Consider the following 13,518-nt stretch of genomic DNA (forward strand, 5'->3'; position numbering starts at 1 on the left):
GTATCTGATAACAAGAATAGCTTTATGAGGTTATTTACACTAATCCTTGATACAAATGACATGAATTGATTGCACTGCAAAATAAAATAAAAATAAAAATTGCCCTTTGAAATAAAGATGTGTGTGTTGATGTGGCTACTACTGCTGTTCCATAAACTGAACTGTGTTTTGTTTTATATATTTTTATGTGTCTATTCACTAAAAATGCAACTATGTTCTAGCAAATCATGCAAAGGCTGGATTACTGTCTCTGCAAATATTCTATGTGGTGCATATGTACAGCGCTATTGTCCTACCTCGGCGAGATTCCCCATATGGGCTCATTAAAGGGCACCATTTGTCACATCATTAGGGGATGATATGTCATAAAATGGCAGCACTGTTGCCAGTTTGTTCTATTTGCATCTATGTCTTAAACGAGGCGATAGATATGCCTGAGATAGCTTTTTTCTTATTTTTTTCTGTTTATTTTGGGCCTTTAGATATGTTTCACAGTGCAACCATCTGCCAATGTTTCTTTGACCTTCTGTCACTGAGTCTGGCAGTTTAAGGTGGAGTCAGCGATTCTTGATGACAAAATCACTGCACACCTGTATGCACTGTGTGTGTGCACTGCAAATAAATCTGGTGTAAATACACAGCCTAGGCTCTGTAAACTGGTACGTAAACAAACGGGACCAATCGTAGCTAACAACATGCCCGTTTACAGAGCCACGGCTGTGTATCCACACTGGATTTCTTTCAGCTCATGCACAGAACGGACAGGTAGCGGAATGTCAGGATATATTCACTGATGTTGATGGACAAAAAAGTGATTTTTACACCGCATATTCTCCAGAATGACTGACTCCTCCTTTAATGCTGTAGCTCTTGTGTCTTTAGTCTCCATTGTTTCCTGTTGTTGCGGCCCAGTGGTTGGACAGCTGAGGTGTCCTTCAACAGTAAAAAAAAAAAAAACTCTATATTTTTACCCATTAGCTTCCACTGAAATGTTGTGCTAGTTTCCACATGTCAGATGCCCATAAAACACTTGTCCCGTCCTTGACTTTGGGCGGTGCTGGTAATGAAAGTACAGGCTGTAAATACAAGATATAAAAGAGTGAAACGAGTGTCAGCACTAAATTCATTCAGCTGTGACCCTGATGGAACACCGGTGAAAAAACTATAAGTCACATTGTTTCTTAAAAGTAGTAATGCCACAAAGGGTAAATACTGAAGCATTACAAGGAAAAATCCTGCAGGCAAATTTTGACTACTCTGGCAATGCCTCAAGTTTACTGTCACAATTCATTTATAGTTATATAATAAACAACTCCAAATGTTTTCTAAGAATTGGCATATTTTCTTTTATCAATAATTAATTATCACTGCCACTGCATTATTATGCCATTGTTTTGGCCCTGTTTCAATACTACAGTCGTAAAATCTTACTTAAGTCTATATTAGGCTTGTCAAATAGCACACAACACTGATTTCTGTGGCCTTTCTATTAGGAGATGTTTTAGAGAGGATATTTATTTATTTATGGTGGACATGTCTTAACTTCTGTAAGGCCAGGACACACCGGTCCGACAACCCGAAAATGGAGACTGCCGATTCAGGCAGCTCCAGTCTTCCCGTTGCGGCCAAAAAAGTGCCAAGAACACACCGAGCCGACTGCTGACTTTCCGTAAGCTCTGCGCTTGCGCGGGACTTAATGTCTCCATAACAGCAGGCGGCGCTACTCTGTATTGCGACCCAAAAAAATACGGAAGCCGGAAATTATGGGAATTAAAGCTCTCTGGACCATAAACATAGATACAAATACGTATTTATATTTATGGACCATAAAGAGCACCATTTTTAGCAGAGAGTGTCGAGCATGGTGTCGAGCAGTCAACAAGGGTTGATGCATGTGAGCACTCGCTGAACGAAACAAACAAACACATTAAAGCAATGGCTAGCTGTTGTTAGCTGTTTGTGCTACCCGCCTCACTTCTGGGCTTCACTGATTCGCTAGCCCTCCACCAATCAAATCGCTCCAACTGAAAGACTGCCTCAAAAGAAGCCCGACGACATCTACGACGACCGATTTCACACACACACCATACAGATTCGTGTCCCCGCCCCCTCCAGACTCTCCGACGGCAATTATCGGGCCGTTGTGTCCGGGCCTTAAAAGACAACATGCTACCAGTGAAATATAATGGAATATAAAGCAGTAAGGCTCTCAGGCATTCTGTATTGCTTTCAAATGTTTACTCTACTGTATTGTTCATTAATCATTTTCTGTAGGGTTAGGGTTGGGCTAGGGTTGCTATCTCGCATAAGGAGAGTATATATATTTGCATGACGGATGTTAATAAGTGGAGTCATTTTCATGAGCGTCAGACTTTCCTTGTGGGAGATAGCTACCCTAGCCCAACCCTAACGCCACAGAAAATGAATGGAATTCAATGTAAATAGCCCAAAAATGGACTGGCTTGCCGTGAAAAGCATCCCCTCTCAAAATTGATTTCTCTTCATCCGAGAATCAAATCCTTTGGTAATAAAGGGCAATAATCCTATATTTGCATGCCTGATGTTAATAAGTGGAGTAAGTTTCATGAGCGTCAGACTTTCCTTGTGGGAGATAGCAACCCTAGTCCAACCCTAACCCTATATAGAATGAATGGAATTCAATGTAAATCGCCCCAAAATGGACTGGCTTGCCGTGAAAAGCAATCCCTCTCAAAATTGATTTTGCGATTTACATTGAATTCCATTCATTTTCTGTAGGGTTAGGGTTGGGCTAGGTTTGCTATCTCCCACAAGGAAAGTCTGACGCTCATGAAACTTACTCCTCTTATTAACATCAGTCATGCAAATATACCCACCAAAGGATTTGATTCTCGGATGAAGAGATGTCAATTTTGAGACGTGAACTTTTCACAGCAAGCCAGTCCATTTTTGGGCTATTTATATTAAATTCGATTCATTTTCTCTAGGATTAGGGTTGGGCTAGGGTTGCTATCTCCCACATGGAAAGTCTGACGCTCATGAAACTTTCTCCACTTATTAACATATGTCGTGCAAATATACCCACCAAAGGATTTGATTCTCGAATTAAGAAAAATCTATTTTGAGAGGGGGTGCTTTTCAAAATGGATCGGGCTTAACAACTTACATTCGGCCAGTTACACTCTCTGCACTGCATGAGGCTGACTAGCCGTTTGCAACTAGAGGCAGAGGAGAGCCAAACTTGGGAAATATGTATTAACAATTAGGAGGGATATACAAGTGTTTCAACATCCTGAACTGTATTTTTTGCCTATTTTGGGGAGAACAGGGTTGTCTTCCTTACTTTTTGAGGGGGACAAATATATCTCTTCTTATTATTGGGGGGGGGACGTACCCTGCGTCCCCCCTAAATCTACGCCTATGATTTCAAGACTTGTAGCTTGCTTGATAACCCTGATGTCATGAATGCATGCCCCTTGTCTGGTGGGGATGCCTGTTTGCACTTGGCTAAAGAAACAAGTGTGGCTCACAGGGATCAATTAACACCACGGGATCTAATCTGTAAAATACACATGAGGATCTGCTGTTAATGAGGTCCACTACCCCATTCAATCATATAATGTAGCCTATAAGAATAATAATAACACAATAATAATATTGAAGACTTGAGAGCTGCATTTCTCCTGAACAAAAGTATTTTCTACAAGATTATAGAAAACATACAACATCTTTTACTTTATTTATAGCTTTATATTTATTTGGTAATACTTTACAATAAGGTTCACATTTACACAATTGTAGTAACTACTACATAGATATCCATTACCTGCTGCTACATAGTTTTTTTTTAGTAACTACTACGTAAAAAAAAACATGATTGTACTATGTTGTAGGACAGGTAATGCATATCTATGTAGTAGTTATTAAAAAAACTATGTAGGTAATGCATAATTATCTATGTAGTATAGTTACTACAATTTTGTGTACCTTATTGTAAAGTGTTACCATTTATTTTGATCGATCTTTTGTCGGACTGGCTGAACTGAGGAGGAAACATTGAGGGATAAAAACCAACTCATTACTGAAAAGTCACACTAGAAGCTTATTATTATCACTTTATAGGCTACTGTTGGGCAGAGCTTGACTGTTAATCTGGCAATGCCTCAACCTTACTGTGACAATTAATTTATATGGTTATATTAAACAACTCCAAATGTTTTCTAATAATCTTTTTGGCCCTGTTTCAAACGTATGGTTAGGCTTGTAAAATAGCACACAACATTGATTTCTGTGGCCTTTCTATTAGGAGATGTTTTAGAGAAGAACTGTAGTTCCTTGCCCTTGACTGTTACTCTGCAATTTAGCAATACATGATCTCGCAATCAACAAGTGGCTATGTCTTCTAGCCTTTGAGTCATTATTTCGAGATAAGTAGCTTGTTTGATAACCCTGATGTCCTGAATGCATGCCCCTTGTCTCCCTTGGGTGGTGATGCCTGTTTGCACTTGGCCAAAGAAAGAAGTGTGGCTCACAGGGATCAATTAACACCACTGGATCTTATCTTTAAAATACACACGAGGATCTGCTGTTAATGAGGTCCACTAACCCCATTCAGTCATATAATGTAAAATAATAATTACACAATGATAATATTAAAGACTTGAGTGCTGCATTTCTCCTGCCTTTGAACTGTAAAATGTGAGGTGTTTTTGTGTAACAATCAGAAAATTTAAGAGCGACAGTTTACAGCAAAATCTCCCTCCATTTTTGTTCAGGCCATTTCAAGCTCTCTCCTGGCCACTGTGGGGAATAACAATCGTGCAGTATGTAGGTCAGGCTGCCTGAGAAGTAGACACTGCTCAAACCAGTCTGTCACAGCCCTCCATCACACCCTCCACTCTGCCTTTTGGACCTCAAGTGTGTGAGCATATGTTCTCTGTGGATACTTGTCATCTATCTAGGCCTTGCTTGAGTATTTAATGAACAAGTGATTCATCTGGCATGCACTCAAATTAAGCTTAATTTACATTTCATCATAACAACAGCTCGGCAGAGAACAGAACAGTGAGACAGACAGACACAAGCAAGCAGGGGTGAGATTTTAAAATAGCTAAATAAAACTTTAATAGGTCTAGTTGCAAATGTACATAAATTGCACAGCCACATTTTGTCAACACTCAACAATTTCCTCTGTACATTATTGTTTTGTCACTGTCGTCAAAGGAAGCAGAATCCAGCAAATACTTTATACTTTTAACATACTTACAAAAGTATTTTCTACAAGATAATAGAAAACATACAACATCTTTTACTTTATTTATAGCTTTATATTTATTTTGATCGATCTTTTTGTCGGACTGGCTGAACTGTGTGGAGGGGCTTGAGGGAGAAACATGACGGAAAAAAAACAACTGATTACTGAAAAGTCAAACTACAAACCAAACAGAGTGTGTAACTATTTTTTTTAAATATGAAGCCTACTGAAGCAGCATACGTTACAGCTTTAAAAGTTTTGTTAATGTGTGCAGTACAGATTAAAGCGAGATTATGTAACTTTTGGCTGACACCACAACTGGCACTGCTAAAGGCTTCTACTGATATTCAAAACTATTGTTTTAGCTAAATTATAAACAGTGGTTCACAATTTAGCAACAACCGTTTAGTATTTGTCTAAAATGTCATACAAGGGAGCAACATATAGCCACTGAACCAAATTCGTTATTTGGTTACATTTAGCAAACCTTTACCACAACAAGCTACTCGTCATACCAGACTGAGTAAAACCGGTTTAGCAAAACAGTAGTCGGTCAATTAGCAAATATGCTAAGCTATTTTACCAATAGCCCCTGTGGAAAGGAGTCACAAAGTCAGTTAACTGAATCAATAATGTGCTGTGTATACTGTGATATAAAAGTTGCTAACATTGGCTAACCAATAGCTACTCTTTTGGGGCTGTAACATTAGCATCAACATTTTTGACTTTTGAGCTTATTTCCAAACATTTGTTTAACATTTAGCTTAACAGTAATTCACCATGTGGCTAAAATGCTAAGCTACTGTAACACTAGCACAAGAAGAGAAGATTCACAATGTTACTGAACTGTATATTCAATGTGCCTTATGCAGCAACATGTAGGCTACTGGAAATTTGCCAATGTAAACTGATATTTTAGCAACCAGCAACAGTAAAAAATAAACCAAGTAGCATTGAGGCTGTTAGCTAGCAGCTTCTGAGAGTATTGAATTGAACAATTGTGGGTTTAATTGCTTATATATTAAACTTTTATACGGGGAAAATGTATTTTTCTTGTAGTTTAAGTAACAGTCTCGCTTTAATATGTGCAGTTGTAGAACATTCTTTTAGGACAAAATGGTAAGATGAGGAGGAAAAGTATTATCTGTTTCAGTCAAATAGGAAACATTCTAAATATTTCAGTTTTATCTGATGTAGGCCTAATGGTTTGTGAATTAGCTTCATTAAACATCCCTTTCAACAAGTTTTGAAATTGGCCACCTTTTTGCACACCTTAAACAAGGTGCTAAACAAAAGGAAGGAAAAGCTAATTATATAATTATAAAACACCAACCATTGAACGTGCATAGAGCTAGACTGATGAGAGATACAGGATTGTGCTTGTCAATCTCATCCAGACTGGACTCAACTTGGCCAGAAAAACCAAGGCGGCATTGTCCAATGACTGCCCAAGAGTCAAACTCCTACTTGATCAGTTTTCTGGCTAGCAACAACACACTCTCTAAATACAAAAAAACATATAGCTTTTAACAGGGAGAACACTTACAAGTTAATTTAATTGTACACAGTTCTACCTGATGAGGACAAGATGACCGACTGGAGCTATTTTATGTATTTACAAATATCAATAATGATACAGCAGAGTTTGAGCACAAGATACATTTACAAAAAGCTCTGTTAACATTAGGTAAAAATAGTGTGAGCATTTTATTTACACTTTCCCAGGCTGTCCAGCCTCCTGATACACTCAGTTATCATATATATATATATATATTCACTGTATATGTCTGCAGCAAGCCATTCATCATCAACATCAACATCATCAACTTCCAATTGGCAACAGAAGAAAACAAATGGTGATACGAACGCGACCATTGGCTCTAGAGCAAGGATGAAAGCATGCAGAGCCTTGACGTACTGTATACAGGGGTAAAAAAATGAATACAAAAATATACAAAATACGGATGTTGAGGTGGAGTAGATGGCGCGATGAGAGCAATGCCAGGAGAGATCGGAAGGACTGAACTCTTGTGTTAACGCCTCTTCACATTCAGAAGAACAGGGGGATGACGGGAGAGGAGAAAAAGGAGGAGAGAGAGATGATGCCACTAAGATTTACTAGAGTCACAGTTTGGGTGCAGCATACTTCATTACCACGGACAAAACAAAGCAGTTGAGAGAGAAATTGTCGTAACGAAGGAGGCCATTATTGCAATGGCCTCGCCGGTCCAGTGTAATGTTTAGTATGAGTGAGCGTGACGGAACACATGTCTCTTGATAGCTCTTGTGCTATTAGAGTGAGAAGACCACACACAAAAACACACACACACACACACGTGACTCGGATATCAAACCAAAATCAGTTATTTTTTTCCTGGTCTGCATCTTTAAGAGCACCAGAAGAAGACAGTCCTTGTGTATAGTGGATACAGTAATAGTTCAAATGGTAACCGAGGCGACGGTGCTGATCACTGCTCAATGTGGTCTCTAAAGCCAAGCTACACTCTACAGTCTTTCATCATCGTAAGGAGAAGAAAACTCCTAAATAAAGGGCTGCTTTTATATATTTGAGATTATCAAATATAGATATAGATATGTGTGTATACTTTATAGAAGAAAAAGAAAAGAAATGCATATATCTATATATATATATCTATATTAAAATTTCCTTAATATAGTATCACATAGAATTCATTTACTTTAGTGTTCATAATACATTTATGTGTGTACTATTTAATTATGTATTCTTTACAAATCCACAGTATAAGTTTGTGCCTTTCTTTCTTTCTTTTTTTGTTGCAGAAATAGGAGGGAGGGGATTGAGTGGAGGTGTGTTCCTTTGTTAAGGCGTTTCATGTACCAATAGCTTTTTCACAAAGTGCCATATATAGGGATGAAGAGGAAAGGGGGAAACACACCCGAGGACTGAAAAGGGACTTTAAGAAGATTGTTTTTGGACCAAAAAATATCTCTTTTCAAGCTCCTATTTGGTTCTTTATAAACAATGACTCTCAAATAAAGCACTAGAAAGTAAATCCTCTCTAGACAACTAAAGTGATAATCCTCAATGCATGTATTGGGGTTTTAAGTGGGTCCACTTGATCATCGCGAGAAAGAAGGATAAAGATAGAGAGAGAGAGAAAGAGGAGGAGTTGAAGGGTTGTGGTTATATAGTGGTTTGTCCCAGGCGTCGGCAGGGTCTTGAAAGGTCCCAGCGACTGCGTACATCCACTGGCAAACTGTTTGACTGATGGACAGCTGTAGAGTTTCATATGTACAGTTCAGGCTCTGGCCAGCTGGTGCTGAAGTCCCGCCTCTCCTGGCCCTTTGGACTGGTGTCCAAAAACAAAAGCAAAAATGCCTTCCAAAATGTACGCTTCTTTAAAAACACACGCACACCCTTATGAGTCTTTCAGAACAGGCATGCATCCATTGCATCCATGCATGCATGAAGACGACGTCCTCTCCTGGAATATCTGTACACACACAGGCGGGCGTTCAGGGCCACATGCCAGAGCGTCTAGCAGTTGCTGCTGTTTCTGAACTCTCCGTTCTCAGTGATCTGCAGTTTGGTGGGGTTGGTGGGGGAGATGCCGTTACGGGTCTGCAGGCTGTAGCGCTCCTTCAGCTGGGTCAGAGCGCTCATCAGACGCGCGTTGGCCGCATCCAGCGACGCTATGCGCTTCTCCTGCAACACACAAACATGAATACAGTTAGAGACAGGTACTGCAAAACACAGAACAAACCTGCTTTTGTATTTACAGACAGGTCGAGATGATGTGAGCCTCAGGCAAGAACACTTGCGTATTAATTTTTTTTTAAAGATAACTTTTCTGGGTATTTTGACTTTCAAAGGAAACACTTGGAGAAGGAGGAGGGACATGAATCAAAGGTCCAAGGCTGGAATCAAACCAGCAATAATGCAATTCTATGGTATGTGCGGTAACTACTTGGCTACCATGGTAATCCGACACTTTCGTATTCTTATACTGACTACAAAACCTTGTTTGTTATCATCCTTTTTTTTTTGGATACACCAATATTTCTTATTTCAACTCCTCACCTTCATAAGGTGGAGTGCATTACCTTATTAACATTATAAACACCCCCCAAAAATGCTATATGAGGCTACATGTTCCACTCCAGTTGCTTTATCCACAGAAATGTTACCAAACAGTACAAATAATAATGTTAGTCCCTTTGCTGGAAATATAGCTGTGTCAGTTTGGAGGGAGCTCAAAAGTAAGGAGTTCTAGCTGTGTCACAGCGGTGCCGTGACAGAAAGAAGAGGAAATAATTTGACATGAATTTAAACTCCTAGCTAAAGAAAAAACGTACATTACTTAGATGTGCGCTGGTTGAGTGGATGCATGAGATATTTATAGTGCAGCGTGTGATGCTGCATTGTCAGGTGAACCTGAGGCTGCTGGGGTTTGAGAATTGAGAACATTTTCACTCCAAAATACTAATGGTAAAATGTAGGGTAAAAAGTTGTAGAATCCCTCAGTAAACTGTCAGTAATACACAACACACTGATATGATGAGCAGACTAATCATTTTGCCTTGAGTCTTTTTTCTTCAATTTTTAACATCAAAACTCCTTATGAATTGGGATGAAAGCAGCGTTTGAAGTGTTTCCGAGACATCTACACATGACTCATATGCCGCTCGCACATTTCCTGTTTGTAACTAAGAAATATATAAATTGGAGAAAATTGTTGAATTCCACAAAATGATGTGCTGCCTAAAATTCTCCTCCTATGCCCTGAGGCACACTGTAAAATGTAAAATGTAGGCTGGGCTGACCCACAGAGGCAAGCTCCCCTCCCTCTCTTCATAATGATGTATTTTTATTTCCATTCTCTCTGCCTCTTTAACTGAAGGAAAGCACTTACTACCTTCCTGAGTGCTTGTTTGTTTGCAGATGCAATGTCTCATTAATTTAGGCGAGGAGAACATTACTCATCTTTGCATGTCCGTGACTGGTATGTGAATGTCATGTTGCACCAAAGTTGAAGTTGACTTAAATCTCACAAGATGCATATCATATTGAATGTGTGTTTGTGTGTTAGCTTGCATATCCTTTACACTTTTTTCCCCAGGGTATGGAAGAAATGGTGACTGTAACAAACTCTCCAGCTGTGTTTATCATTTATGACAACAGTTATGCCGAAAAAAATGGTTCTCTGCTTATTTTCTAATTATATTGCCAACAATTAAAATACCCATTTCTCACATTTAAGGGCTTTGAAGCAACACTTTTTAAAACGTATTTCCCCCCTTTATTTTCCCCAAGACGAATGATGAATTGACTAGATGTATAACATATATGTCAATAACATATCAGTAGAAATTAACTTTTTTCATTTGCTTAGAAGGATTCTGGACACAGTTTTGTATGAGCTAAATGTTGTCTGGAAACTAGATGAGAAATTTGTAAATGTATGTTTTAAAATCGAGGGAGGGCGAGTGGGAGTAAGCGGAGGAATTGGGCTCAGCCAGGCTTAGAGATGAGGAGGCTATGAATTAAACATACAGTATCTCACAAAAGTGAGTACACCCCTAACATTTCTTCAATTATTTCATTATATCTTTCCATGCGACAACACTGAATAAATTACACTTTGATACAATGTCAAGTAGTCAGTGTACAGCTTGTATAACAGTGTAAATTTACTGTCCCCTCAAAATAACTCGACACACAGCCATTAATGTCTAAACTGCTGGCAACAAAAGTGAGTACACCCCTAAGAAAAAATGTCCAAATTGGGCCCAAAGTGTCAATATTTTGTTTTGCCACCATTATTTTCTAGCACTGCCTTAACCCTCTTGGGCATGTAGTTCACTAGAGCTTCACAGGTTGCAACTGGAACCCTTTTCTACCCATTCATGACGACATCAAGGAGCTAGTGGATATTAGAGACCTTGCGCTCCTCCATCTCTCGTTTGAGGATGCCCCAAAGATGCTCAATAGGGTTTAAGACTGGAGACATGCTTGGCCAGTCCATAACCTTTACCCTCAGCTTCTTTAGCAAGCCAGTGGTCGTTCGGAGGGGTGTTTGGGGTCGTTATCATGATGCAGTACTGCCCTGCGGCCCAGTTTATGAAGGGAGGGGATCATGCTCTGCTTCAGTATGTCACAGTACATGTTAGAATTCAATGAACTGTAGATCCCCAGTGCTGGCAGCACTCATGCAGCCCCAGACCATGACACTCCAACCACCATGCTTGACTCTAGGCAAGACACACTTGTCTTTGTACTCCTCACCTGGTTGCCGCTCCACACTCTTAACACCATCTGAACCAAATAAATGTATTTTGGTCTCATCAGACCACAGGACATGGTTGCAGTAATCCATGTCCGTAGTCTGTTTGTTGTCAGCAAACTTTTTGTGGGGTTTCTTGTGCATCATCTTTAGAATAGGCTTCCTTCTGGGATGACAGCCATGCAGACCAGTATGATGCAGAGTGCGGCGTATGGTCTGAGCACTGACAGGTTGACCCCCCCACCCCTTCAAGCCCTTCAGCAATGCTGGCAGCACTCATACGTCTATTTTCCAAAGCCAACCTCTGTGTACGACGCTGACTATGTGCACTCAACCTTCGTAAACTGGGCCGCAGAGTGGTATTGCAACATGATAACGACCCCAAACACACCTCCAAGATGACCAGTGGCTTGCTAAAAAAGCTGAGGGTAAAGGTTATGGCCTGGCCAAGCATGTCTCCAGACTTAAACCCTATTGAGCATCTTTGGGCCATCCTAAAACGGGAGATGGAGGAGCGCAAGGACTCTAATATCCACCAGCTCCTTGATGTCGTCATGAATGGGTAGAAGAGGGTTCCAGTTGCAACCTGTGAAGCTCTAGTGAACTACATGCCCAAGAGGGTTAAAGTAGTGCTGGAAAATAATGGTGGCAAAACAAAATATTTACACTTTGGGCTCAATTTGTACATTTTTTCTAAGGGGTGTACTCACTTTTGTTGCCAGCAGTTTAGACATTAATGGCTGTGTGTCGAGTTATTTTGAGGGGACAGTAAATTTACACTGTTATACAAGCTGTACACTGACTACTTTACATTGTATCAAAGTGTCATTTATTCAGTGTTGTCCCATGGAAAGATATAATGAAATATTTGAAGAAATGTTAGGGGTGTACTCACTTTTGTGAGATACTGTATCTTTGTATTTCAGGGACCCTCTGTTTCCTCAAGCAGAGGACGCAAGTGGCGGCACATACAAACTTTGAAACACGCAAACGAGAAGTATCAACAACATCATATGCAAAATGCAAAGTGGGCGCTGGATAAGTTCTATGACTGGTGTGTTGTAAACTGACCTGTGCATCAATGATCTTCTGTTTAGAGTCCACCACCGCCTGCATGTCCGAGTGATCCTTCTTCAACTCCTCTTCTACCGACATTAACCTGGAAACAGTAACAACAACAGGACAAAGATGTTAAAGTCCTTGTAAACCCAAATTCACAGAAGTAGTTAGTTGCACAATAGTAAGTAGTTTGGACTCTAAAAAAAAAAACTATGTAGTAGAAACTAACTTAAAACAATATATATTATAGTAGATAATGCATAACTATAGTAGTTAGAAAAAGAAAAAAAAAACCTATGCAGTAGGTAATGCATACCTATGTAGTAGTTACTATAATGTTGTAACCCAGGTTTCTAATGGCTTTAAGACACAGGACAGATGCACCAAAGCTCCTACCTGCTGATGATGCCCTTCATCTGTAGATCCTTGTCGTCTTGCTGTCTCCTGAGTCGTTCCTCTGACTCCTCTAGCCTGGCCTGGTATTCCATCAGAACCTTCTGGGCTTGTTCGTCCTGGCCCTTCAGACGAGCCTCGTACTCCTCGAGCTTCTGTACTGACGCACGCAGCTTCTCCTGCAGCACTGAGATCTCCTGCTGGTACTGAGCAAACAAGCACAGGACATGAGGACACTTTTCATTATCCTCACCGTTATCTTTGCCGTCGTCACCCGTGACCCTATCAGCAAGGTGTCTCTACTTCATTAGCATAAATTATGAGGAGAAAATAAGACATATCTTAATTAGGCCTGAGTTTATGTCCTGTTGTTCCTCGGTGTATAATTTGTATCTAGGAAAGATAAACCGCCCTCTTTCAGGGAATCACATGCTTCATTAACAAGCCATTTTCATTAGTGCACTTTAAAGGTACAGTGTGTAAAAGCTACGGTGGCCTTCAAGGACAATAAGCTAGTAACATCATCATCATCCACCCCTGTCACAAGTCTTCCCACAATATCAAGTG

The 13,518-nt window shown here is 39.9% G+C and overlaps 1 protein-coding gene across 8 annotated transcripts in view; it reads right to left on the bottom strand.

The window, feature by feature from the left end:
* Positions 1–5,073: 5,073 nt before the first annotated feature.
* Positions 5,074–13,518, bottom strand: part of dab2ipb (DAB2 interacting protein b) — a 131,107-nt gene continuing 122,662 nt past the window's right edge. For 6 of the 8 annotated variants that reach the window (XM_080046734.1, XM_080046737.1, XM_080046735.1 and 3 more), the window contains 3 exons: positions 12,955–13,157; positions 12,571–12,658; positions 5,074–8,921 (listed from right to left, as the gene is read on the bottom strand). In XM_080046734.1, the coding sequence (XP_079902860.1) occupies positions 8,754–8,921; positions 12,571–12,658; positions 12,955–13,157 (459 nt within the window). In that variant the 3' untranslated portion in view covers positions 5,074–8,753. The remainder of the gene's footprint in view (positions 8,922–12,570; positions 12,659–12,954; positions 13,158–13,518) is intronic. The other 2 variants (XM_080046736.1, XM_080046733.1) reach the window with 1 other exon arrangement.

This window comes from Ammodytes marinus (genome assembly GCF_949987685.1).
Source record: "Ammodytes marinus genome assembly, chromosome: 18".
NCBI lineage: Eukaryota > Metazoa > Chordata > Actinopteri > Uranoscopiformes > Ammodytidae > Ammodytes > Ammodytes marinus.